Source organism: Malus domestica, chromosome 05 (genome assembly GCF_042453785.1).
Source record: "Malus domestica chromosome 05, GDT2T_hap1".
NCBI lineage: Eukaryota > Viridiplantae > Streptophyta > Magnoliopsida > Rosales > Rosaceae > Malus > Malus domestica.
In genome coordinates this window covers 28538197-28565034 of record NC_091665.1, presented here as the reverse complement: position 1 = coordinate 28565034, position 26838 = coordinate 28538197, and the positions used below count along the sequence as shown (strand labels likewise).

The 26838-nt window shown below is 37.5% G+C and overlaps 3 protein-coding genes and 1 pseudogene across 3 annotated transcripts; 2 read left to right on the top strand and 2 right to left on the bottom strand.

Moving 5' to 3' along the window:
• Window positions 1-297: 297 nt before the first annotated feature.
• Window positions 298-1055, bottom strand: LOC103428045 (proteasome subunit beta type-2-B-like; annotated as a pseudogene).
• Window positions 1056-7965: 6910 nt separating this feature from the next.
• Window positions 7966-10245, top strand: LOC103435901 (cytochrome b561 and DOMON domain-containing protein At4g12980-like). Its single transcript, XM_008374330.4, has 3 exons — window positions 7966-8623; window positions 9035-9289; window positions 9779-10245. Exons 1-3 carry the CDS (start codon window positions 8006-8008, stop codon window positions 10067-10069), a joined length of 1164 nt encoding a protein of 387 aa, XP_008372552.1. The 5' UTR covers window positions 7966-8005; the 3' UTR covers window positions 10070-10245.
• A 7952-nt stretch (window positions 10246-18197) lies between these two features.
• Window positions 18198-24084, top strand: LOC103435906 (uncharacterized). The gene is made up of 14 exons (XM_008374334.4): window positions 18198-18716; window positions 18853-18962; window positions 19057-19119; window positions 19213-19393; window positions 19489-19593; window positions 19695-19828; window positions 19956-20523; window positions 21106-21171; window positions 21385-21461; window positions 21895-22176; window positions 22265-22604; window positions 22692-22844; window positions 22943-23479; window positions 23650-24084. Exons 1-14 carry the CDS (start codon window positions 18450-18452, stop codon window positions 23830-23832), a joined length of 3066 nt encoding a protein of 1021 aa, XP_008372556.3. The 5' UTR covers window positions 18198-18449; the 3' UTR covers window positions 23833-24084.
• Window positions 24085-24236: 152 nt separating this feature from the next.
• LOC103435905 (ras-related protein RABA5c-like) lies at window positions 24237-26562 on the bottom strand. The gene is made up of 2 exons (XM_008374333.4): window positions 26028-26562; window positions 24237-24724 (listed from the first exon to the last, which is right to left on the bottom strand). The coding sequence occupies exons 1-2, from the start codon at window positions 26476-26478 to the stop codon at window positions 24408-24410; spliced, it is 768 nt and encodes a 255-aa protein (XP_008372555.2). The 5' UTR covers window positions 26479-26562; the 3' UTR covers window positions 24237-24407.
• Between the last annotated feature and the right edge of the window lie 276 nt (window positions 26563-26838).

Sequence of the window (26838 nt, the reverse complement as noted above, 5' to 3'; positions counted from 1 at the left end):
GCGTGGGTAACTAACATATTCCAAGACTGCTCCCATATGAATGCTTAACAAAGAAACACACTTATCTTAAACACACTAACAATGTTTAATATCATTACATCTCATTAATATGTTTGTCCAAGAATGATGATGTTTTGTTATTATCTGAGATCATTATTTCATTTACTTTGCATTTCTGGATAGTTTTTTACTTGGTTCATTTTTTCTGCCTGCAATTGTAATCACAACCAACAAACAAGTCAAAGGTAAATAATATGAGGACTAGACTGTAAAGATGCAACACATTTCTAACGCATTTTATAAAGCAGTTGAAGGGTCAGCTGACCCCCTTGCCCCTAAGTCGGTCCCCCTCTGCTCCCTCGCCCCATCCTTGTCAACTATCTTGATGACAAAGTTTGGCAGAGCAACCACCAGCTGTGACCGGACCTTAAACAATGCACTTGTCGATCGAGTCAATTGCTTTCTCCACAGGCATGCCACTGTGGTAGTGCCCATCCATTAATGAGGGTGCAAAATTTATATGACCCAACGCTCCCTTCTCAACCTTGTGAAGTGAGGCAATGTAGTCGACGTAGTAAAGGGTTGCCCCCGCCTCCTTTTCGAAACCAGCCATCAAGATGTTCACCATGCATGGGTTCTTTCGCAGGGCAGTGGCGAGCTTGCCACGTGAAATTGGCAGCAGCACGCAGCAGCACCGGTGGTCAATGGGATCCCATTACGGAACTGATACAAAGCCACGTTATTCTGTATGTACTCCTTGAACTGAACCCTGTCGCCAGGCACGCGCTGGCTTCAATAAGCTTGTGGGAGAGCACCATGATTCTGTATGCCGTGCACGGGCAACGTGTCCGTTGCCATGACGGCAAAGCCATCGCCTACCAAACCGAAGATGAATTCCATACCCTTCTGATTGATCTCCTAGTTTTTTGAGTTTCGATGAGTTAAAAATAAAGGTCTCGGAGTAAAATGAAGAATTCTTTACAATTTCACAGTTCATAATAACTTCAATTTAACACAATCAATTTCAATGCTTTCTTCTTCTCGGTAGGCATTTATTGACAACAAAATGGCGACATAATGAAAAAAAGTAAACCTAATAAGTAAACTTTATCTTCCCTCTCTTAGTAGTGGGTCTTAGAAGCGAGAGAAAAATGTTTTGATTTTGTTTTTGCTCATTGGAACAATATATATCTATTTTAGTTCTAGATTCATGAGCCTAAAAATTACTGATGAATGAAAATTAGAAAAAAATACAGAGAAGGGAGGGAAGATTGATGTCCAACATGTTTGAACAAAATTGTGGAAGTGACTAGTCTTTGAGTGATTTGGTTCATCCATATTACTTAGCTAAACTGAGAGTTCTATTTGGGATATCGAACTCCACGAATCCAATAAATGCTATAGGTAACAACAATTACAGGCCAAACCAGACAAGACTTTTTAAATAGAATAACGACATGAGAAAGAAAGATGCACGGCACTCCAGGAGAGATTTTTCAATGTGACTAAAACATGGGATGATACATTACGTGTCACTCTATAAATAGTGGCATATGTGTGTTAAAAAGTTAAGAACTTAAAAAATAAAATTTCTCACAACTTACATAAAAACACGTGGTATACCACCCGTATTCTAATCACAAAAAAAAAAATTCTCCTATTTGGGACATCATGACGAGAAATTTTTCAGTGTGATCAGTACACGAGGTGGTACACCACGTGTCATGTCACATCCCAGACCGGCTCCGTCGTAACACAATATTGTCCGCTTTGGGCCTCGACCACGCCTTCACGATTTTGTTTCTGGGAACTCACACGAGAACTTCCCAGTGGATCACCCATCCTGGGAGTGCTCTCACCCGAACTCGCTTAACTTCAGAGTTCCAATAGAATCCGAAGCCAGTGAGTTCCCAAAAGGCCTTGTGCTATATGGAGGTGGGCATGTACATATAAGGCACATCACCCCCTTTCTGTTGGTCGATGTGGGATGTTACAATCCACCCCCTTTAGGGGCTCGACGTCCTCGTCAGCACACTCGCACCACACGGCAAAGTGGCTCTGATACCATTCTGTCACATCCCAGACCGGCTCCGCTGTAGCACGATTTGTCCGCTTTGGGCCCCAACCATGTCGTCACGATTTTGTTTCTGAGAACTCACATGAGAACTTCCCAGTGGGTCTTCTATCCTGGGAATGCTATCACCTAAACTCGCTTAACTTCGGAGTTCCAATAGAATCTGAAGCCAGTGAGTTCCTAAAAGGTCTCGTGCTATATGGAGGTGGGCATGTACATATAAGGCACATCACCCCCTCTCCGTTGATCGATATAAGATCCCATATTGCCCAGGGGAGTGGATCCTCTATGCCTTATATGTACATGTCCACCTCCATATAGAACAAGGTCTTTTGGGAGTTCACTGGCTTTGGGTTTCGTAGGAACTCCGAAGTTAAGCGAGAATGGGCTTGAGCATCCCAAGATGGGTGACCCACTAGGAAATTCTGCTAATGTGAGTTCCCAAAAACAAAACTGTGAGGGCGTGGTCAAAGCCCAAAGCGGACAATATTGTGCTACAGAGAAGTCGATCCCAGGATGTAGTGAAGCCCAGGACAGGATGTGACGATTTGGTATCAGAGCCAATCCTTGGCCGGAAGTGTGCTAATGAGGACGTCGGGCCCCTAAGGGGGTGGATTGTGAGATCCCACATCGCCCAGGGAGTGGATCCTCTATGTCTTATATGTACATGTTTAGCTTCATATAACATGAGGCTTTTTGGGAGCTCACTGGCTTAGGGTTCCATAGGAACTCTGAAATTAAGCGAGAATGGGCCAGAACATCCTAGTATGGGTGACCCACTGGGAAATTCTACTCGCGTGAGTTCCTAGAAACAAAACCGTGAGGGCGTGGTCGAGGCCCAAAGTAGACAATATCGTGCTACAGCGGAGTCGAGTCCGGGTCGGGATGTGACACAAATGATGGGATATGTGTGCTAAAAAGTTAATAACTTAAAAAATAAAATCTCCCACCACTTTTATTGAAACACGTGGTGTACCACTTGTGTTCCTGTCACCAGTGGTGAAGCCACGTGGGGGCGATGAGTGGTTGCCGCCACTGCCATCGCCGGAAAAATAAGCCTGAAGGGCTGGTTTAGCCCATCATCTTGTCGGAAACTCAACTGGTTTAGCCCATCCTGAAGGGCTGGTTTAGGCCAAAACGACGTTGTTTTAGACCTGGTTAAAAAAAATAAAAAAAAACCAAACGGCGTCGTTTTGATAAGTTTGAAAAAGAAAAAAAATATGGAGGGACCGCGTGTCCCTCTTCTCTCCTCAGACCCGTGCTTATCCCCCTTTTCTTTTTCAACTTTGCCCTTGTCAATCAGAGAACAAAGCTTGCCCCCAAATTCCCAGCAGTTGCGCAACAATTTGGCAGCCAATGGACGGAAAACCAGCCGCAGCCAGCCACTCCAGTCAATCTCCAGCCGCGGCTTGCAGCATTAAAGCCATTCTTTAGGTAAATTTTTTAATTCCTAAATTTATAATCCCTAACCCTAATTAATTATTTAATACAAATGAGTTTTAATTCGTATAAAATCATATGGTAATGCACTAATAATATGGTTATTGGTTATTGATTATTGATTATTGATATGATTCTATGATTATTGATATGAAATTATTTTTTAGGGTGAAAATTAAAATTTGAATTCTTGATTCTTAATTAATTAATTGAATTATTCCATAATGTATACAATTATTCTTATTCATATGTTTAGTTGAATTGAATTTTTATTTATTGAATAATTTGTATGCTTATTGAGTTATTGGTATTGATTAATTGAATTGTTGGTTGGATTAGTTATTATGCATATTAGGGTTAATTATTTGGAGTTTATGCAATTGGTTGGATTGGTTGAATAGTTAGTTGGACTAGTTATTATGCATATTAGTATAGTGTACTCTAGGATTAAGATTCTAAGATTTTTTTTTCTTTCCATTTTACAGTTACGTAATGGAACGATACTATAAGAAACAATGCTTAAATCCTTCTTCAAACATTTTGATTAATTATGGAAGATATTACCATATAAAAAGATTTAGTTGTTTCCATTTTTCTTTAACCTTTCACTCTTTTAGGTTTGCCCCTCCCCCGAGAAATCCTAGCTTCGCCCCTGCCCGTCACAACTAAAAATTGATCAATCATGACATGCAATTGTTAGAGGGTCAGTGATAATCATTGGAAGATCAAGTTACCAATTGGTACTCTCCATCTGGTTATATGTGAATCAATTTTAAAAAAAAAAATCAGGACGGGCCATGCCCATCCTAGTCCTTAAGTGGCTCTCTTCTTTCCTTTCCCTAATATGCTTTAATCAGTAGTTTTTAGTTTTTATTTAATTTTCGGGATTCCAACATCCAATATATAATTTCTTTGCATTCCGCACGAGGTTTAAAAGCCCTACAAAGAATTAAAAATTATCTTTTAGGGTGCATTTGTTGCAATGGACTATTTCGAACTGGACTAGCTTAAGGAATTAAGCTGGACTGGCTTGGCATGGACTAAGCAGGACAAGAATAGTGAAACGTTTGGTGCAATGTCGAACCAAGTCACGGACTAAATTATTTTTAGAATCTAAATATTTTTTTACTACTTTTTAATTATTTTATTACTTTTGATTCAGATATTTTCACGGGCTCTATCTAGAGAGTTCCATAAACTGCATGATCTCCATATTTCCCTAAATAAATCCCAGACCACCAATTTTCCCTTTTTGTCCATCAATGCTTGCAACAAATTCAAGCCTTTTCGTTTTGTTTCTTCTTCATCTACAATTCTACCAAAAATTGCCAAGGATGCTTGCTTTCCTTGGATCTCGATAGAAACCAATTTCTCAGCTTTCCTACTAACCAAACAAAATTAACCACCCCCCCCCCCCCAATTTTTTTTTTTTTTTTACAGGAAATCAAGGGATTAACCTCTAGAAACTCGGAGGAATTGAATCAAGGAGTGCTAGAGTGAGATATTCCTCGAAGGTGAATCGGAGGACTGCTAGAGCGGGATTTTCCTCGTTCGAAATTCTGGGTTCGAGGTGAGAGAGAGAAAGTGGTGTTAGGCTAGCGGTGTATCTCACTAAAGTTGGAAGTGGTGGTGTCATGGTGGTTGTCGGTGCTCAAGAAAACAAAGAACAAATAGTGGATGAGAGGAGACAAGGACATACCAAATGAAGGGCTTAGCAGTCCCATGCGCTTGGGGGGCTCTCGCTAAGACCTTGTAGCGAGGGAGATAGTTGGAGCAAATCCCCTTTAGTTTCATTAACTTTAGTCTGTGCACGCAACAAACACGGAATTTCACTATTAGCTAATCCAATCTAGTCTAGTGAAAGTTAGTAAGGCCAAACAAACACACCCTTAGATTATTATGAAGCCTAGATCATCGAATCACAGGAACAACCTTGCAGGCATCAAGGTTCGTTGTCTTTCTTCATTTCTTTTTTCTACTGGTTTTGTTTTTGTAGCTATAGAGTTATCGTTTTTGTAGATCGTTGGACTTGGACAATTTGTTGTCTAGTAAATTGAAACCATTCAATTGCTTAATTTTTTATTGTCAAATGATTGATGTGCGCGGTAAGTAATCATACTTTTAAGGAGAGATTTTTCAATGTGATCGGTACAACACCATGTGTCACTATACAAATGATGGGATATGTGTGCTAAAAAGTTAATAACTTAAAAAATAAAATTTTTCACCACTCCTATTAAAACACGTGATGTACCACTTGTGTTCCCGTCATAACTAAAAATTTCTCACTTTTAAGATGATGCAATATTTACTTCTAGATATCCTTTAGCATTCTCTTGGTTTAATGCTGATTTTATATCCTGAAAGGACTCTCTCTCGACTAGTATTAAATATTAATACACCTTGCTAGGGTTAACGCAATTATCGCATACTCTATTTTCTTGCATACTGTTTGAGTCTCATAAATTGCTTACTAACTTGACGGTTAGTGAGTCTTTGGCCGGTACCCCAACGATACAATACAAGGTGGTCATACGATCGTTTATTCTTTTACAGTTATTCAAGTTTGTGCATCTCTTCCATACAGTGGCGCCAAAGGCAATGATTGACCATTAGGGGGAAAGCTTTGCCAGAAATTGTGCAACTCTGAAAATATGTGCCCCCTGCGAGCTACAGCCCAAAATGTCTCTGAGAAGTCTACTTCGGAGCGAATTTTCTTACCTTCGAAAGAAAAACATCTACGTTCCTGATGCCCCCGATCTACTAGCCAAATAATTTTAATTTGTTATTCACCACAACTCCTAGAACAATTTGTATGGGAAAAATAAAAAGAAATATCACAATCTTATTTTCTTATATACAACTTGGATTTTCCTAAAAATATGTGAAATATAGAGGAATATTGATATCACCATGACCTAAACCTTGCATCAGCTCACAGTCACATCTGGTAGGCTAAAAATCGCTAAAGTAGTTGGCATATAATCCCAAAATTCCCAATTAAATAGACCAGATTCTTTTCTAATAATAAAACAAAATGTTCAAAAATGCAGTTGCTTGACGCTACAGTCCATTCTCCTTTACTCCATAAAGTTGGTTCTCTTCATTTTTGGGTTTATTTATTCCCCTAATTTTACTCTATTATCCATTACAAATAAATTATTTTCCTCTTACACTCACCACAAAATTAATGCACATTGAAGAGTTGACAAGTTTGCTGAATGAGAAAGGCTAAATAGACACTTTTAAAGTAGGATTTTATGGACTCTTTACCATCTCACATTTTTGACACAATTTTTTGTGTAAAAAATATAAGATGACGAAGAGTTCATAAAGAATCTCACTTTTGAGAGAGTATCATTAGCATTTCTCTTACTGAATTTAAGCGACGTCTAAAACAGAATCCATTGATTTCAGCAATTTAAAACAAAAAAGACAGAAAAGAGAAGAAGAAAAGCAGGATTCTTGGATCTTTATTTAATTAATTAGGTTCGTACAAGTTTACGTTAATTGTTATTTGGCTCTCTCATTCCCCTCACTATTTTTTTAAGGACATTAGTTCTGTTTCAACTTTCAAGCATCGCACACATGCTTCCTATTTATTCTTTGTTAAATTTCAACAATATTCCCGATAAATTTATCTGAATTTCAATTTCGTCCTTATAATTTCGTCATGTTTTTACTTGAGCTACTCCATTCAGCTAAGTTGATTTTCCTATTCATTACGCTCTCATTCGAAAAGCCAACGTGGCCGAAATTTTGCCATATTAGACTGGCAATACTAAATGAAAATATATGAACTAAATCGAAGAAAAAAAGGTGAAAATCCAAATAAATAATAAATAAAATTAGCTAAAATGAATCAAAATCAAATTATAAATTGTTGGACTGACCAAATTTAAATATCGACAGCATAAAGAACAAAGGGTGATGATACAACAATCATATATATACAACATATTGGACAGCATAAAGAACAGAGGGTGATGATACAACAATCATATATATACAACATATTGAAAATTTGATCATTTCAGCTAGGGTATCGAAATTTGAAATACCATTATTTTGGCCAATTTTCTAAATAACTATTTATTCAGTTTTGCCCACGTGTCGACTTTCAGGTGGTTGTTTTCATTTTTTTGAAAGCATCACAGGGGAGAAATTTTTTATTATGACAGGAACATGGGTAGTAATTACGTGTTTTTATGTAAGTGGTAGAAAATTTTACTTTTTAAGTTATTAACATTTTAACACACACATTTCACCATTTGTATAATGACATGTGGTATACTACCTCGTATATTGGTCACACTTAAAAAGTAAAATTTCTTACCACTTACATAAAATACGTGATTTACCATCCATGTCCCGTCAAAATAAAAAATTTCCCCATAGAGGATTTCTCACTGTCGTAACTGTCACTATAAATTCTGCCAAAATTAGTAGTAAGCCTTTATTCATCAACCACCATTAGCAGTTTACTCATCCATGGCTTCTTCTTCCTCCTCCTCTTCTCTCTCAATATTTCTACCGCTCACCCTCCTTTTGCTTATCTCACCCGCGCTTTCCCTCACCTGCACCTCCCAAACCTTCGCCAACAACAAGCTCTACTCGAAATGCGCCGACCTCCCCGTCCTCAGCTCCTTCCTCCACTGGACCTACGACCCCGCCAACTCCACTCTCTCTATCGCCTTCATCTCGCCACCCTCCAAATCCGACGGCTGGATCGCCTGGGCCATCAACCCGACGTCCACCGGGATGCCTGGGTCCCAGACCCTCCTCGCCTACAAGAAGGCCGACGGCTCAATGGCCGTTAAAACCTTCAACATCAGCTCGTACAAGGATATTCTTGAGTCGAAGCTGTCGTTCGACGTGTGGGACACTGCGGCCGAGTCGTCCGGCGGCGTTTTTAGGCTGTTTGCGAAGTTGAAGGTGGAGAAGGAGACGGTGAACCAGGTTTGGCAGGTGGGGCCATCTGTTTCCGATGGGTTTCCGGCTAAACACGACTTCCTGACGCCGAATCTTAACTCGAAAGGGACACTGAGCTTGACCGGCGGCACCACCACCACCACCGCTAGCGGGGGGTCCAAGATGAAGAAGAGAAATGTGAGTTGAATCTCTCTAAATTTCCATTTTAATGTTTTGGGATTCTTTTGTTACTATTTTTATACAAACTTTAATAAGAAGATGATTTAGAGTGGGGATTTTACTTGCAGGATAAACACTCTTAACCACTCGTAGATATTGTTAAACGTTGTTAATCACTCACGCGTAGAGTAAACTCTCTTAACCATTTGAATCGCAAACGGTAAAAATAAGTTGTAAATTTTTAGAAGGAAAAGAAAGTTGCTTTATTTGGAGTGCATAAAGCTTGAAACTTTGAGTAAAGGGAAATTGTGCTCTAATGAAGATTTGGCTTTAATTTTGGCAAGTTGTAGAAATCTGAGCTAGATTTGAGATGGGTTTTGATCAAAGTTGATAAAGTTAAATCCTTTTTTGTGTTTTTGTGTGATTCAGATACATGGAATTTTGAATGCTGTGAGTTGGGGATTGATGTTTCCAATTGGAATCATCGTAGCAAGATACTTGAGGTCTTTTCCGTCTGCGGATCCAGCTTGGTTTTATCTTCATATATTCTGCCAGGTATCTGGTTATGCCATTGGTGTCGCCGGCTGGGCTACCGGAATTAAGCTCGGAAGTGAGTCCAAAGGGGTGGTTTACACTAATCATCGCAACATTGGAATTGTCCTGTTTGCCTTAGCAACTCTGCAGGTAAGATCCATTCTTTGTTTTCTTCTGATACAAGCGATATGTTACTCTAAACTAATATAAACTGCGAGAAGGAGATCGGAACTCTGATATGTAGGGGAGTACATCTACTCTTGCCAATGTGGTTGCGCCTATGTCTGCAAATTCCATTCTAATTTTACCTACACTAACTTAATGTAGTTCATACAACTTAGTTTACAAATTTATAATGCTGTTTAAGTGCTAAGTGATAAAGGGTAACTGGCATTTTTCGATTTTATGCATTCCCCTACCTTCCATGAATCCATGTTATGTATGTAAACTACCATTGAAGATTTGGATTTAGAACATCTCGGTTTTCTGATGCAATCTTAACTCAATTTCGCATAGATTAGTCTGTGTTCACAGCTGCTGAAGGCAGCATTTTGTCGAATCAAGGCTGATTAATATGTTTGTGGTACTTAATTTTGGACTGTTTTCATCTAATTGGAATTTCCTTCTCTGAACTTACAGATATTCGCATTGTTCTTGAGGCCAAAGAAGGAGCACAAGTTCAGGTTCTACTGGAACATCTACCACCACACTCTCGGATACACGATTCTTGTCCTCGGCATTATAAATGTGTTTAAGGGCTTAGACATACTAAATCCTGCTAAGCATTGGAGATCTACTTACATAATTGTGATTATTACGTTGGGTGCACTTGCATTGTTATTGGAAGCAATCACTTGGATTGTAGTCTTGAAGAGAAAGTCAAGAAAGGCCACCAAGCCGTATGATGGATTGAACAACGGACAAGGCTGATACGCGGCGCGCAGCGCGCCTTGACGTATAATCATACCAAACTGCGGCAGATTCTCCCATGCCAGATACTGATTTTGTAATATCAGAGCAGCCCTCACATCCTCTTTCTTCTCTTGCTTGTATAATGTAGAGATTTATTTAGGTTTCTTGTATAGTATATACATACAGCGTGTTAAGAGTGTTGACCTCCCCGGTTTGTTGATTTATTGTCTCTTATGTTAGTGCTCTTCAGACTCCTACTTTTCTCATTCATCTAAAACCCCTAATTGCATTCACCTTCTGCACATCTCTTCTAGATTCCTAACTGAGGCCGTATCGTTTGAAAATATGAACTTAACAAGTGCAGCTAATCATCCTGAAAAGGTTTTTTTTGTATGACCGTCATTTTCACGTAGTGTTACTAATATTAAAAATTTTGATCACCTAAGTTGCTCGACACGTAGACACAGTTTCGGACGCCTAATACCTTCCTTGATAAAGACTTCCATAATGTAATAGCTGATCATGCTTAGATGACTAATCACCCTAGTCTCTAGAGTGCTTGATAATAATTGTATTTTATCAGATCTGAGATAGGAAACAAACAACGGAAGGAACACTTACGTGATGTAAATTGCCAACTTATTAGTAGGAAATTTCTCAATCTTGTCGGATAGCTATTAGATGTGGGACTAGCTGATTAGCTAGATTAATCTTTTTATTTAACAATTAACAATTGAGGATTAAAGTCACCATGTCAGTCTCAATGCATTATTCAATATTCACCAAAGCAAACGAAAGCTAATTTCAATTGGGAATCAAATTATCAATTATCTACTTGACTTTATCTAGGCCCCCCACCCCATGCAGTACAGCTACTAGTTCCTACTGATTCATCACCTCAATTATTAATCTTTGCTTTAATTTGTGGGCGGTGCTATTCAAACACTTATTTATATTTTTCACACATTTTTTTTAATTTTTGGTCGTTGAATCAAATAAATTGTAGAGGATCGAATGACATAAATGAACAGAATGTATAAGAAAGATAAAAATATATGTGTAGATAACACTACACGCTAATTTGCTCTCTAATGCATGTTTTTACTTTGTGTATTTGATTGATTCCCATGTGATGCATGGGTTCTTTATCTCTCCCTCACTACTTGGAAGGAGATGAGATGCCAACCTTTTGCAGGGACAGTTGTCTCCTCACTAACTAGACATTATTATGAGAATTAAAAAGTGGATTAAAAATATGTTTTATTAAAGTCATTAGTGAAAGGGTTTTTTTCGAGTTTCTACAGGTTTAAACAGATTTAAGCTGTGTCGGAGAAAGTTTTAAAAGTAATCAATTTTATACTATCATAATTTTAAGCAAGGTGAAAGATATGTGGAATTTATTTTAGGAAGGAGATGAGATAAATTCAAAAGTGTTGTAGGACTATTTGACCGAACTGTATTTAAGGCCATCTCCAACCGAAGGCTGGCCAGATGGCTCGTTTGAGCCCTCTAGCCCTCCAAGATTCCCCAAGATATTAATATTTTAATGAACAGTACAAGGTCATATTTGCCTCCGTCTCCAACCGAGGGCCAGAGGGCCAAAGGGCTTGTTTTAGCCCTGTCACAAAAAACCGTCTCCAACCGAGGGCCAAAGGGCCATAAGGCCAAACATAATTTATTATTTAAAAACTACAATTTAATGTTGTATAAATGGCCTAGGAAGTTATACGAAAAAAATAGAATTGAAAAAAACTATAAAACAAATTTTGTGAAATAAAAGTTATAGGAAAAAAATATGAAACAAAATTTGATTCATATGAAAAGGAAAAAAAAGGAGAAAAAAAGAAGTTTACATTCATTAAAAAAAAAAAAAAAAAGAAGTTTAAATGGAGCCCTCCCAGATTCCAGAGCCCTCTGACCTAGCCCTCGGTTGGAGACGGTTTTAGGGCTATTTTCGGCCATCTGGCCCTTTGGACCCTTCGGTTGGAGATGACCTAAGACTAAAGAGGGAGAGAGGCTGGCGGCAACAAGAGAGAAGAAAGATTTAATTGTGATGTGTGTATTGTATCAAAAAGGCATTATTAAGAGAATTGAACATGAGCTTAAAAAAGGATTTATTAAAGCTATTAATGGAAGTTTATTGGGGCTTTTGTTGTGTCTTTACAAATTAAGTTTTTTTTTCTCCGAAAAGTTTTAGTAGTTGTGTATATTCATACTTTTATCTGGTTAATTTAATTACACAACACTTTTTTGGAATTTTTGAGTTTTCACAAAAATCTCTTAGGTTGTGAAAGTAACAAAAACATCCTTTGATGTTTCAAAATCATTTCCCCCTCGCCCTCCCCTCCCTCTTCTAGGGTTTTAGTAATTTTATGTTGACATTTACGATAATTTTTTTTTTTTTTTTGGAAACTTAGTGATAAATAATTTTAATATGACAAAAGTAACCATATAGCGATCCCTATTGGAAATAGGACATCCCACTTGTAAGTTTGTAACCAAGGACCATAGGGCTAACTAAAACTTGTAGCCAAACACTCTTTTTACGACCATAAAGGTTTTTTTTGGTATTTTCACCACTTCTTTCACGTAGGTATTTTTTTGTCATGAAGGGGAGTTGTGAAATGATTTTGAAACGTCAAAAAGAATGCTTGTTTTACTTTTAAAACATGAGAAGACTCTATGAAAACTCGAGAAACCTCAAAAAATACATGTGTAGTAAACCCATTTTCATTTTTATTGTCTCTTGAATATAAACGCCAAAGAACTACAAACTAAAAGGTTTAATATATTTTCACAATATTATATAATAAAAAGGACTATCATTGTGGTTTTAGAAAGGCAGTTAACACTCAAGATCCACAAGCAAGGTGAAAGGTAGGTAGGAATAGGATTTATCTTTAAGTTTGAGGTTTCAAATTGGTAAGTTTATTTGACAGTGGCTATAAACAGAGTAAAATTTTTCTTAATCTCTTTAAATTAAAAAAAAAAAGAATAATCATAGCTTGTCATTAATTTTCTCGTTAAAAAAAAAATAGAAAAGTAAAAAGAAACGTAGCTACTACTTCCACCACGCTAGGCCTCTGGCTAGTCGTAGATAAAGCAACTGCAACGCAAAAGTGCTTTTCCTGCTTTTGAGCTTTTTCTCAAAAGCAATCTTTAGTGATGACCAGCGACCCACACATGACACGTCTCAAAGTCTTTACACAGAGTCAATGAGCAGGTGTACAAGAGAAGGATATTGTACAATAGAAGGATATTGTGAAGGATAAGGATTGTCTGCCCTTCATTTTCGGTGTTCTTTCCATGCCATTTTATTTTGTGTGGTCACTGTTAAGCCACGTTAATATTTTATATTATTTTTATATTATTATATCTATAAAAAAATAATATAAAATGTTAACGTGGCTTAACTGTGATCACACAAACAGGAGGGCACCGAAAGTGGAGGCCAGACAATCCTTGTCCTATTGTGAAACCATCAGCCTTAGATAAACAATTATCAAATAGTACGTAACATTGAGTAATTCCAAAAAAAGTTTTTATCACAGTCTTTAAGATTGATCAAACTCATCATTTTGATCCCTCACTTTCAAAATCAATCAATTTTATCCCTAACATTTACTACCACACATCAATTTGGTCATTCTGTTAATATTTCGTCAACTATTCTGTTAGTTTATATGTGGGCCCCACAAATCCAATGAAACTGTGACACGTAGATTACACAAAATAACAGTTTTTATCGCAAATTGTCTCTGACATTAATCCAACTCCTCATTTTGGTCCCTTAGTTTCAAAAATTGATAAATTTGGTCTTTGACTTTCAATACTGCAAATCAATTTAATCATTCCGTTAACATTTTGTCAAAAAAATTTCTCCCACTAATCAAATCATATGGCATCACATGAATTAACTATAAGAATTTTTTTTTTTAAGATTTAAAACTAAAAGTAAAATAAGATACTAAAAACCAAAACTAAAAGAAAACAAAGTCATCGTCGTCTTCATCAGGGTACGCTCAAAAGGAAAAGGAAGGCACTATGACATTACTAAAGTACTTGGCCTCCTAAACTTACTCTTCATCTCTCTAGTTGGTTATAATCCTTAATCCTAATAAATTTGAATTGAATTTGGATTTGATTTTATCGAATTTAGATTGATTTTTTTTTTCCAATTGGGGTTGTGGGATGCGAGAAAAATGTCAACGTGGAATACTCTTGTTTTGGTTACTCTTGAAAAAATAGTTTCTTATAGTTAATCCACGTTGAGCTATATAATTGGATTAGTGGGACCATATTAACGGAGTGAATAAATTGATGCACAGTAGTGAAAGTCAGGGACAAAATTTATCGATTTTTGAAACTTAGAGACTAAAATAAGGAGTTGGATCAATGTCAGGAACCATTAGCGATAAAAACCCTTATTTTGTGTAATCCACGTGTCACCATTTGATTGGATTTGTGGGTTGTACATACAAACTAATAGAATTGTTGACAGAATCTTAACGGAATGACCAAATTGATGTGAGGTGGTGAATGTTAGGGACGACATTGATTGATTTTGAAAGTGAGAGACTAAAATGATGAGTTTGGTCAATCTCATGGACCATTTGTGATAAAAATCTTTCAAAAAATTAGTAGTTAAATCCTATTTGTAACGGTTAAATTTTGTATTAAAATTATACTATCGAGTGATATACATAGTTGTAGCAATAGTTATTCTAACGTAACTTATTCTTATTCTCACAAAATTCTGACGAAGTTGACAAAAAGAGTCATATCTACACATTTTGATGAGATGAGGAATCAATGGTAATGAATTTTTAGTTGAGGGACCATTGCTCTAATTTGATTAAAATTGAGGGACCATTGCTACAATTTATTAACACCCAAACAAAAATGATCAAACATTCATTTTATAAGGAAAGGGATCCTCTCCGGATCCTTTCCACCAAATCCTGCTCATCAACTAATATCCTTGAAATTTGATCAAACGACTACAAACAGGAACCCACTTTAAAAATTATAATAACTTTAGCTGTTCGATCAAATTCCAAGAATCCGAATTGTTTGAGAAGGAAGATTTGGTGAAGGGGATCCGACCCTTTCCATTTTATAAGAACGCGAGAATTTTATTAAGCACATAACGAAATGCATGCAACTTTTTTTTAAACGCCAATAACATTTTGTTATATATGTTCAGGCAAAGATTTCTTAACCCAAACAATATATATATATATATATATATATCTTTAAAAAAAAACACTATTATTTATATTAAAAATGAAAAAAATGTAGTTAAACTCGTAATAAATTAATAGTAATGTGATTGACATGTTTCGCTTTCACTGAGATTTATATTTCCAGTTGAAGAAAATTCGAAGCTATCTGGCGATTTAAATATCAGTCACCTCACCTTCGTCATCTGGACTGCCGACCACCTAATATTCAAATCTAGCAATTGTGGAAAAGTGGTCAATTCTGCATGGGCCATGTCATAGTGATGCAATGCTGATTATAAATAGAAAAATTAAAAATTAAAATAAAGAGAAAAACTATACAACTTCTTTCAAGATGTCAGTGAGCTGCTAACCTGCAAAAGATGGGTATTTTTAGTATAATATTGAATATACAGTTTAGTAGAGTTTATGAATCCAAATAATAAAATAGTTTTTTCGTAGGCACCTTTTACATTGTGGTTCTTGCTTCGGTACAAATATGTGATTATCGGTTGTTGAATTTGTACTCCATCTCAATTTGTCATTTAACACAACTATTGAATAGAGTGTAATAGAATTTATATACGAAGCGAGTTAAATGTTATTACTTGAGCGGACGAGAAAATCTGATGTGTCATCGAGTATATGATTGTTGTGTGTAATTAGTGGAGCGATTTATGTTTTTGTTAAGATAAGTGTTATTATTATGTTTATTATTTAGAATTGTATTCATCACAAGCCGTAAATGATTAATAAAAAAAAAAAAATCTTTTGTCCCATAATAAATTCTCTAATTGTAAGGTAGATTCTCTTCAAACCGAGTAATCGTGAAAATCTCTTTCAGATGAGGTTTGTGAAAATCTCTTTTGGATACAATGGTCCCTTCACAAATTGTTTAGTGGGGCTTTCTAAGAATGGGACTTGTAGGTGTGCTCGTGCCACTAAATGGTATACAGTGCATACATATCTTTCAACCCATGCCACAGCCTAGCGCATGCATTTTGGCACATCTTTCCTATGTACAAACAACCTTGGCCCTTAACTTCACGGCTGGCAGAGAGAACCCATACAAAGATATACAAAGCCTTTATGTGGACGAGGATACGAACTTGATGTAAGAGAGCAGATACATTGTTCTAGTCAACTGATATTGTTGATGCACAAAACCGGAAGGTCTTGAAACAACGTAAATTCGACCGTGAATCTGCAAGAAAGTAAAGAACACAAGATGTATCGTGGTTCACCCAAATGTTTGGGCTACGTCCACACTGATGTTGATATCGTTTCACTCTGAATGGTGAATATACAAGAAGGCTAAAGACAGTGTGCTCTCTAGCTTATTTTCTGTGGCCTAAGCCTTGGCCTCAATCTTGGCCTAAAACTTGGCCCCCTTATATAGAAGAATGACTCATTACTTATTACATATTTACTCCTTCATTAATTACATAATTATATTTGAGTCCCCCGAGTATTTATACGAGATCTAAATACGGAGGCTCTAAGTATGGTACAAACAGACATAATTCAAATTTGTAATATGCAATTACTTTCAATTAGAGAAACTTTTGGGTTTATTTTAAACGGATGCAGTCGTTAAAATTGGGATAGACTGAGCCATCTTGTTTGGGAGCAGAGTGAGATAGAGCTTTGGCTATTTGATAAAAAAGAATTCTAATTTGGAGTGGGCTGGAGAACACTCGCACCTGACATTTCGAGCAATGCGTAAGAAGTGCAAATTACTATTATTACAAACTTGGTTGACTAAATCCACCTAAAATCATGTCTATGTATTAGCTGGTCCAATATACTTCGCAAGTTGAATAACACTTTGATAAGTTTACAACGATATATTTACAGTGAAGGAATTGTGCCAAGTCACATAATGAATATGCTATAAGAATTTGGTATCAAATTCGCTATCAACAAGAGTCGAACTTAAGATTTCCTTAAAAGTAGAGAAGAATACCAATAAAGTATCATTCTCATTGAGAGTATTTGTTAATGCATCAATATTGATATTTTAGTGTTATTTTATTTATTTATTACAAACAATAGCGTCAATGGGTTAAATTATTAGTTGTTTGAGAAGAGGATGATTAGAAGGTGATCGGTGGAGATCAAACCTTCACCAAAGCGCATAAGCATGCTTGTTTTCTGTTATTGTTGTAAAGCATCTGCGATATCAATACTATCGTTAAATGTTTTGAATGTGTACTTTCGAGGTCCAAAATGAGATCCAAAGGAAAATGAGATGGTGAATTTTAGGCCCGAAAGGAGAATGAGACGGTGAATTGTAGGACCAAAAGATAGGCCTATTTATCCGTGCCCGGTTTGATATGGAATAAACCTGCAGGCCCATTTTAAACTATTAAAGTTGAAGTGTTTTTTGTTGGAAGAATGAAACAATGAACAATGAACAATATTATGAAAGTTATACGTGAAGTGCGTCAAACTTAGAAAGAAATATACATTTGTGAGGAGTGTATATTGAGATTTTTGGAGTGCTAATAACAGTTCCCTTTTAATTACTCAGTTTCACTTTTTATCTCCAAACGGACATTTTGTTTTAACAATTTTTCAATACTCTATTATTAACAATCCAAACTCAACCCACTCATTTTCTAAAACAACATTCTCTTTCTTTTCTCCTTGTTCAATGATCTACTGTTACATTTTTTTAATAGTCAACAGATGAACAGTTGATCTGTAAATTAAAGAGTGACTATTCATTTTACTATAATAGTCTTTTATAAAATCTGTCAAAGATGTGTTTATCTAGATTTGACCATTTAAAATAAAATTTTGGCGGTTTGATGACTCAAAATTGAGTAAGTAAAAGCTTGTTGGTGATTAATTGGTACGACAATATTCAATCTTTCATTTAGTTGGAAAATGTTTTTAGTTGGATTCACTTTCATAAGAATGAGAAGATATTTATAACGAGCAGAGCAACGATGCTACGTTACTAATTCGATGCATCCGATTCCCTGGCATATGCCTTTACAACCCGCACACGATTCCCTCTCTTTTATCTCAATCTCTAATTTTGGTAATTAAAATTAAATTATAAAATTTGAAAATAAAACTCAAGGCAGGCGAACAGGAACAATCCCTGTCGCCGCGCTTCGTGATCTTCGCCGGCGTTTATCCCGAACCAACAAATTAGCAAATCGCCAATGGAGTCGATACAAAGCAGAGTGGAGGCATGGATCAAGGAGCAGCGAGCCAAGCTCCTCAAGGTCTCCTGGGGCCCTCTGCAGTGGAGGATGAAGTGGCCCTGGCTCGGCAAGGAGGGCGGCCGTGAGCACCGCCGCAGGATCCACCAGGAGTACGAGCGCCGCCGCAAGCAGCTCCACGATCTCTGCGCCGCCGTCAAGGCCGACTCCGTCTCCGACCTCCAGGACATCCTCTGCTGCATGGTTCTCTCCGAGTGCGTTTACAAGGTCAGTGAAAAAAGTGAAAAGCTTTCAATCTCTCTCTCTCTCTCTCTCTCCCTCTCTCTCCCTCTCTCTCGCATTTGATCAAAGATTCAAACACCTTGTGTGCAATCTTAATGTTTTGATGCAATGCTTCGGATAGAGACCTGCTTCGGACTTGGTTTGGGCTGTGAATAAGTTTAAGTCCGACTTCGGAGGACAAATTGTTTCTCTCGAGCGTGTTCAACCTTCTTCGGATCACGTTCCTCACAGGTGTTTGATTTTTTTCGTTGCTTGGATTGTTTGATTTGAAAGTTTGCTTCTTGGGGTCGATTGTTTTAGCTGTTTTGCGTTTGGGTGTATGCAGTTATTTGTTGGCGGAATCCGGTGATACATTGTTTGCTTCTTTCATTGGAACCAAGCAGTACAAGTAAGAATCATTTGAATTCGATTAATTCATCCAGAATTTCTATTTGTTACGTCGATAATTATTGTTTATTTGTTTGTTTGTTATTTGGCGAAGGGATGTGATGGCGGATGCAAACATATTTCAAGGTGCTATATTTCATGAGGATGTAGTGGAGGATACTAATGGGACTGAAACTACTAAATGTAATCCACCTGAAAAAGGAAAGGGAAATGGAGAAAATTTGTGGAATCCTCTTGAATCAAAAGCAAATAAAGCTAAACCTGCCGCACATCGGGTATCATTGCAGTCCCACCCACGAAATCACGCGCTCTTGTGTAATGCGCCAATATGATTTTCTAACATGCTATCTTTTCAAAATGTTATCTTTAGGGGTTCTTGGCTCGTGCTAAAGGGATACCTGCGTTGGAGTTGTACAGGCTTGCTCAAAAGAAAAAACGGAACCTTGTGTTATGTGGTCACTCACTTGGTGGAGCAGTAAGTCCGTTAGCTGTTTTGCTTGACAGTTTACTTGTTAGTGATCGCTTTGCTTGTTATTGGTTCGAACTCATACTATCTTCGCTCTTTGGACGATGTAGGTAGCAGTATTAGCTACCCTTGCTATTTTGAGGGTGGTCGCTTCTTCTTCTTCTTCATTAAAGGAGAACGGAAATGTTAAAGTCAAATGCATCACATTTTCCCAGCCCCCTGTTGGGAATGCAGCTTTAAGAGAGTAGGTTTCTTGCCCCTTTTCAACTGTCTTTTTCTGGTATTTCATAGTTAGCAAAGATTATTCATGTCTCTATTCTCTTATTCCAGCGTAACTAAATCTCCGTTTTTTATCATCTATTTTCTTGTAGTTATGTTAGTAGAGAGGGATGGCAGCATTACTTCAAGAGTTACTGCATTCCTGAAGATCTGGTGCCTCGCATCCTGTCTCCTGCTTATTTTCATCATTATAACGCACAATCTCCTTCAGTGCCTGCTGAAACCGGAACTACCAGGATATCCATGTTAAAAAGCGAGGAAGTAGTAGGACAACGCAAAGAGAATGGTGGCGAACAGTTGGTTCTGGGTTTGGGACCTGTGCAGACTTCTATGTGGAGACTTTCGAAGCTTGTTCCCTTAGAAGGCATAAGAAGACAATTTAACAAATACAGAGGAAAGAAAGTTGATTCTGTGGAGACATCTTCTCAATCAGATTCTGTTGCGACAACTGTAGTAGATGATGACATGGTAGAACCACAGTCTCTTGAAATACAAGAAGGTTCTGATGGTATCTCTCTTAAGCCTATCTCAGAAACTGGTAAAGAGCCACCGGGTGTAGCACCAAGTGGGAAGTTAGCTAAAAAAAGCTCCACAAAAAATGGGGATAGCCGCACATGGCGCAGAGTCCCTTATTTACCTTCATATGTACCATTTGGGGAGGTATTATATTACAAACTGGAAGCCCTTGTATAATCTTCTTCAAGCTTAGGTGCATGTATGTGGGCTTGTAAAGTAGTCCAAACTATTGAATGTGTGATGGTTGCTATCAGTATTTTTCTTGTTGTGTCTTCTACTCCCTGAGATCTCTATAATCTTAGATTGGCGTTGCAATTGTTAAGTTGCTTATGGTATTTTGTACATTTTCCGTTTGTCTGCAATGAGCTGTAAGCTAAAGTACTTAATTGCCAGTCCTCAGTAGCTATGCATTCTTGATTTAGTCAACAAGATTTGTCTTCTATGCCGTTACCCAACCTATATGCTTGGATAAAACATTTTTAGCAAATACCGTCTCGGTTTACCTGTTAGGAAACATATTTGATGCCTTCTTGCTTTGTACTTCAAAGTGATTTTTGTTATGCTTTATTTAATTTTTTTTGTTTCCGGCATGAAGGCATTATTTGCTCTCTTTGCTGATGACATTGTGATTTTATCTTGGTGCTTTTGTATGCCTAAAATGCTAATTTTTAACTTGGTTTACAGTTGTCAACTGAACTCGTCTGAAATTCTTTTATGTTGTGCCAGCTTTATCTCTTGGACAATTCGTCAGTGAAGTCACTATCAGATGCAGAGTACTCAAAGTTGACATCGGTAGGCACTTCCTTTGCTTGACCATCAGTTATTTCTTTTTCTTTTTTCTTTTGGATTATATTAGTTCTGCTGTTTCTTCTCAAAAAAAAAATATTAGTTCTGCTGTTTAAGGGTTTTTGTTGACATTTTTTCTTGTTTACACGTAGTTATTAGTTGTCATAGTGTCTGGAATATCTCATTTTATTTGCTTTCTTCTGGCAAAGGCATTTTCAGGTCAGGTCTGTGATTGCGGAGCTGAGGGAACGATTTCAATCACATTCAATGAAGTCATATAGGTTTCGCTTCCAGAGGTAATAATGATTCTACCTTACAAAAATATATCTCCTGTTTATCCGATTATTTGTTGACCTGCTGCAATATCCTTTCTTCCCAAATTGGTGTGACACTGTTTTGAAGGACTATGTTTGCCTTTTGGTTTATCTTATTTGTTGCTTTCTTTTCATCCTGTTTTCCTTACAAATAATCTTTACAAATATCAAATCACATTTGGACCTATGTCAGTGACCAAGCATTTAACATATGAATACAACGGATGATCTAAATCTATATCCAGGAATGAGACAAGGTGCAGTGTAATCTAGTTAGGGCATCTAATTTGAATTTCTTGCACCTTGTACCTGGAATTCGGTATGTAGTTGGAAAATGCAATCTCATGTCTTCATTTGGACCTTGTTGTAACTTTTCTTCCATTTCTTACTTGACGGGACCTTGTTGCCTCTGCAGAATCTATGACCTGTGCATGAAAGATGATACGTCACCTTTTTCAGCCATAGAACAACTACAGCAGTTTCCACATCTACAGCAGTGGCTTGGTCTTGCAGTTGCAGGAACTGTGGAGCTTGGGCATATTGTTGAGTCTCCAGTTATTCGGACAGCTACTTCAGTTGCTCCTCTTGGGTGGAATGGCATACCTGGTGAGAAGAACGGAGATCCTGTAAAAGTTGATATCACTGGTTATGGACTGCATCTTTGTACACTTGTGCATGCCCAAGTGAATGGTAACTGGTACTGTTCTGTGCAACTGTATTACAACCTTCACCAATGATTCTACTCTATATGCAGTCAATTATTTTAACATTGTATCTTCAATTAGGTGTTCAACAACAGTAGAATCGTTTCCTTCAACCCCAGCTTATTCTTCAAATTATGGAGAAAATCTGGAACTACAAAAAATGCGAGTCTTAATTGGAGCCCCATTGAAACAGCCACCAAAGCATCAGATGGAAGCAGATTCAATGATGCATGTGTATTCTGCTATTGATTCCAACACAGCTAATCTTAATAGGGAGCACACTTCAGGACCATTTCATGAGGAAAAGTCCATGCGTCCTGAAGGGTTAAGTGAATTTTTCATATTTTGTACCAGTGACTTCACCACAGTTTCTAAAGAGGTGCATGTGAGAACTCGTAGGGTGCGGTTACTCGGTCTTGAGGTATTGATGCTTGAATTCTTGGTAATAAAAACTTGTCTTATATATTTTATTTCATGTAGTTACTCACATGATTTATTGCCCATGTAGGGAGCCGGAAAGACTTCCCTTTTTAAGGCAATACTATCCCAAGGCAGAATTACCCATATTACAAATATTGAGAATCTGCTTCCAGAAACTGACGCCCAAGAAGGTATTTCCCTTGGTGTATGCTTCTGTGATTCAGCAGGGGTAAATTTGCAGGTATTTCCTCCTTCCATGATAAAGAATGTCCCTGTTGGCATGGATTATTTTATACTTTCTCATGATTTATTGTCATATTTCTCGAATTTTTGTTGCAGGAGCTGAATTTGGAGGCTACTCGTTTCAGAGATGAACTATGGACAGGAATTCGTGATCTTAATCGGAAGACCGACTTGATTGTTCTTGTTCATAACCTGTCTCATAGAATACCACACTTCAATCACTCAAATGGATCGCAACAAAAGCCAGCCCTTACACTTCTGCTGGATGAGGCGAAATCTTTGGGAATTCCTTGGGTCCTTGCCGTAACAAACAAATTTTCTGTAAGTGCTCATCAGCAGAAGGCAGCAATTGATGCTGTTGTCCAGTCATACCAAGCATCTCCAAGGACCACTGGCGTTATCAATTCCTGTCCATATGTCACGCCAAGTGCTGCAAGCACTAATTTGTCATGGGGTGCAACCACCGGAGATGCTGATGGAAGGATGGGTGCTCAAAGCTTATTTTTTGCTCCCATCAATTTTGTTAAGCGGCCTTTCCAGAAGAAAGAAATTATTCTCCCAGTTGAGGGTGTCAACTCTCTTCGTCAAGTAGTCCATCATGTACTGCGGAGCCATGAGGAAGCTGCGTTGCAGGTGAACAAATGTTTCATAGATCTTATGTTGCAATAGGGTTTTTCTGCTCTCAAGATTTGTTGCTTACTGTTTCACTGTCATATATGCTTGTCGACGGGGGTGGTAGTGGTATAAATACCATTTTATCTACCAAAATTATTCACGTCTTCTAAATGTTTTTCGATTTGAAGGAACTTGCAAGAGATAGGCTGTTGGTGGAAGTGGCAAGAGAGCGTGCAATCGCCATGGGACGTGATTCTCAAGCCAAGTCAAATTCTCTTACTTCTGCAGCTGTGGGTGCTTCCCTCGGAGCCGGTCTTGGCATTGTCTTGGCTGTTGTCATGGGTGCAGCATCCGCCTTGAGGAAGCCTTAGAGAACTCACATCTCCGTAATTTATGCGGCGCAATCAGCAGTTGTTTCATGTTCGTAGTTGTAGTTACAGGCCATTTTTTCATTTTTGTTGCTCTTAAAAGTGATTTGAGTTAACAAAATAGGTCTTCTTGTAATGGTAAATGTTCTTCCGAATAATTTTTAATTTACTGTACATATAAATTTATTTTGATAGATACATAGTTAATGTATCCTTGTGCACCTTTGTTTCTTATACCAAAAAATCATTGATCAATTGTAAGGCTTTGTTGGTCCAAAAAAAGTTGAAAGGGTTTGTAATTTAGCTGCTTAAGAACATTTACCTATGCACCAGATATCTCGAGTTCGAATTCTCACTCCCCCGATAATGATTTTTCTATTCTGCACTCTTGTTTGCAACTAAAAAAGTTTAATTTCCAAATAATTAATAATAAAACCCAACCAAAGCTGAAAATAAAACCTCCAAAGAATTCAAAACTGTTCAAAATCAGATTGTGGATGTGCAATTAAAGATTTATGAATGACTGCTGGGGGTGAAGGAACACTCTGAATGGAAACGTAAAACCCAAGGAATAGGGATCATCCACCGCAACAAGAGAGATTCATCCGGCTTTTCGAGTCTGCCCCGTTTTTCATCAGGCTTACTCGGTTCACAGACAACTCGGCCTTGTAGGAATCAGAATTTAGGACTTTGCGGCTGACGTTGTTGTAAATCTCCCGGATTACTATCTCAAAAGCCGTTTGAACGTTGGTGGAATTCAGTGCAGAAGTCTCCATGAAGAATAGCCCTTCTTCCTCAGCAAGGTTTTTGCCTTCTTCCAAGCTCACAGCCCTAATGTCCTCCAAATCACACTTGTTTCCTACCAGCATCCGTGCTACCGTTGTTTCACAATGAGCTGCGTAATCATTCAATTAAGCGTTAACTGTCTGACCCTCGATAAATTAGAAATACGAATATGAATGTCAAAATGATCAGAAAGTTAAAACAAAACCTGCAAACTAATTAAGGGGTAATACCAACAAGTTCTATAAGCATCTTAATGAATCCAAAGTATTAGCCACTGAATTACTCTAAGTTGCAGCTATTTGTAAACACACAAAAATACTAAGGTTCGTATTTGTTAGACGGGATATTTCTGGAAGAAACTTCGGCTGCGGAACAGAATATAATAAGCATTCACGATCAATTTCTTACGCTTTCACTAAATCATGTCAAGCACATTGCACAATTTGAGGAATTTAGAAACATAAGCAAAACCATATACCATTGGAAACGAAAGGAAAACTATAAGCAAAACCTATTTAATTATCAAGATAAAATTTCATTATTTCTTATATAACAAAGTATTTTTTAATTTCTTTGAACCCAATTAGATGTCTTAAACATTTCCAATTTAGCTAATATTTTGCAAAGATGATCTATGAGGTACAATTGAAAAATAAACGGTTCAAATCGTTAATAGTCGATGTAGTGTGAACCCTACAACTAATTCTTATTTTTATAAAAAAATGAATATCCATTCCCTTAAAGATTCCATTTTATATATATATCTTATACATTCGAACGGTTGCTAACTACTAGTAGCAATATAATTTGTATGGTCTACAAGTAGTAACCATAACCATTTATCACCACATTTGCCGATACGAATAAAAAAATTGTGTTGTTAGTTTTTTAACATATTAGGTTTGTAACTTATTTTTTTGCTTTTGGATTTTATTACTTATTTTATTTGGGTTACATGTTAATTTAACTTGTACGAATGATTGCTATTTCAATTTGTATAAATTTATGAATACCAAACCATCCTAAAATACCGAAAATAATTCAAGAATTCCAAAAATTAGGAATACCAAAATTTTGGTTTAGGAATAGTCTTCAAATTCCCGTCCTGAAAATTTTCGGTTTGCGATTTGAGATTCCATTTTCGATTTGGAATCTCATACCGAACCACCCCTAATTTCATTAACCAAATAATCTCTTCATTGTTCCTACATTTTCTCACAAACCAAACGGAAAAATCAATCTGGGTAGGCAAAAACTTACTGGTAAAGAAAAATACAGCTAAAACAATCACCCTCTGCTAACCAAAACTTGATATCATCCAAAACCCACAAAAATTCTTCATTTTCCCGCATTTTCTCACCAACCAAACAGAAAAAACCAATCTTTAACAAAAGGATCATGCAAAAACTTACTGGTAAGCTCATCGAGCCAGCGCTTGACGCTCTCGAAGGTGGTCTTCCTACTGATATCGTAGACAATCAGGGCGCCAACAGCGCCTCTGTAGTAAGCAGAGGTGACGGCCCTGAAGCGCTCTTGGCCGGCGGTGTCCCAGATCTGGGCTTTGATCATTTTGCCGTCGATTTCCAATTCTTGGGTCAGAAACTCGACCCCGATTGTGGCCTTGTTGTTGGGGTCGAACTCGTTGCGGGCGAACCGCGAGAGGAGGTTGGACTTGCCCACCGCCGAGTCGCCTATTAGCACCACCTTGAACAAGTACTCCTCTCCTCCGAGCCCTTCCTCCATTGGGTCTCTCTCTCTCTCTCTCTCTCTCTCTCGGTTTCTCTCCGTGAGTTTTCTTCGAGACACTGACTTGCTTGGACTTTTTATGGAAAGGAAAGGCGTTTTGTGCGCGTGTGTGTGCATGCGAGGAAGTTCGGGTTAGTTTTGTAGAGATTGAAATTAGCTTAGGACAATGCTGCGTAATTGGCGGGTTAATCAAATTTTGGTGATTTTCTTAATATTTCTTTTTGTTGTTATATATACTTTTTTATCCGTTGAGTTTTGGGGTTTGGCCTTTGACTTGCGAGTGGGATATTAAGGAAACCACACTTAATTCTAATGACATGCTTTTGTCCATCACAAGCACAATTACAAATCAATTACATAGTGGTATGTGTCTCAATTTATTCATATAAAAACGCGTTAATAAATTTAGGTGTCGTCACCGTAGTATCTCACTCACGTGAATGTTTCTTGAGACAATAACTGTGTTCATCATTAAGC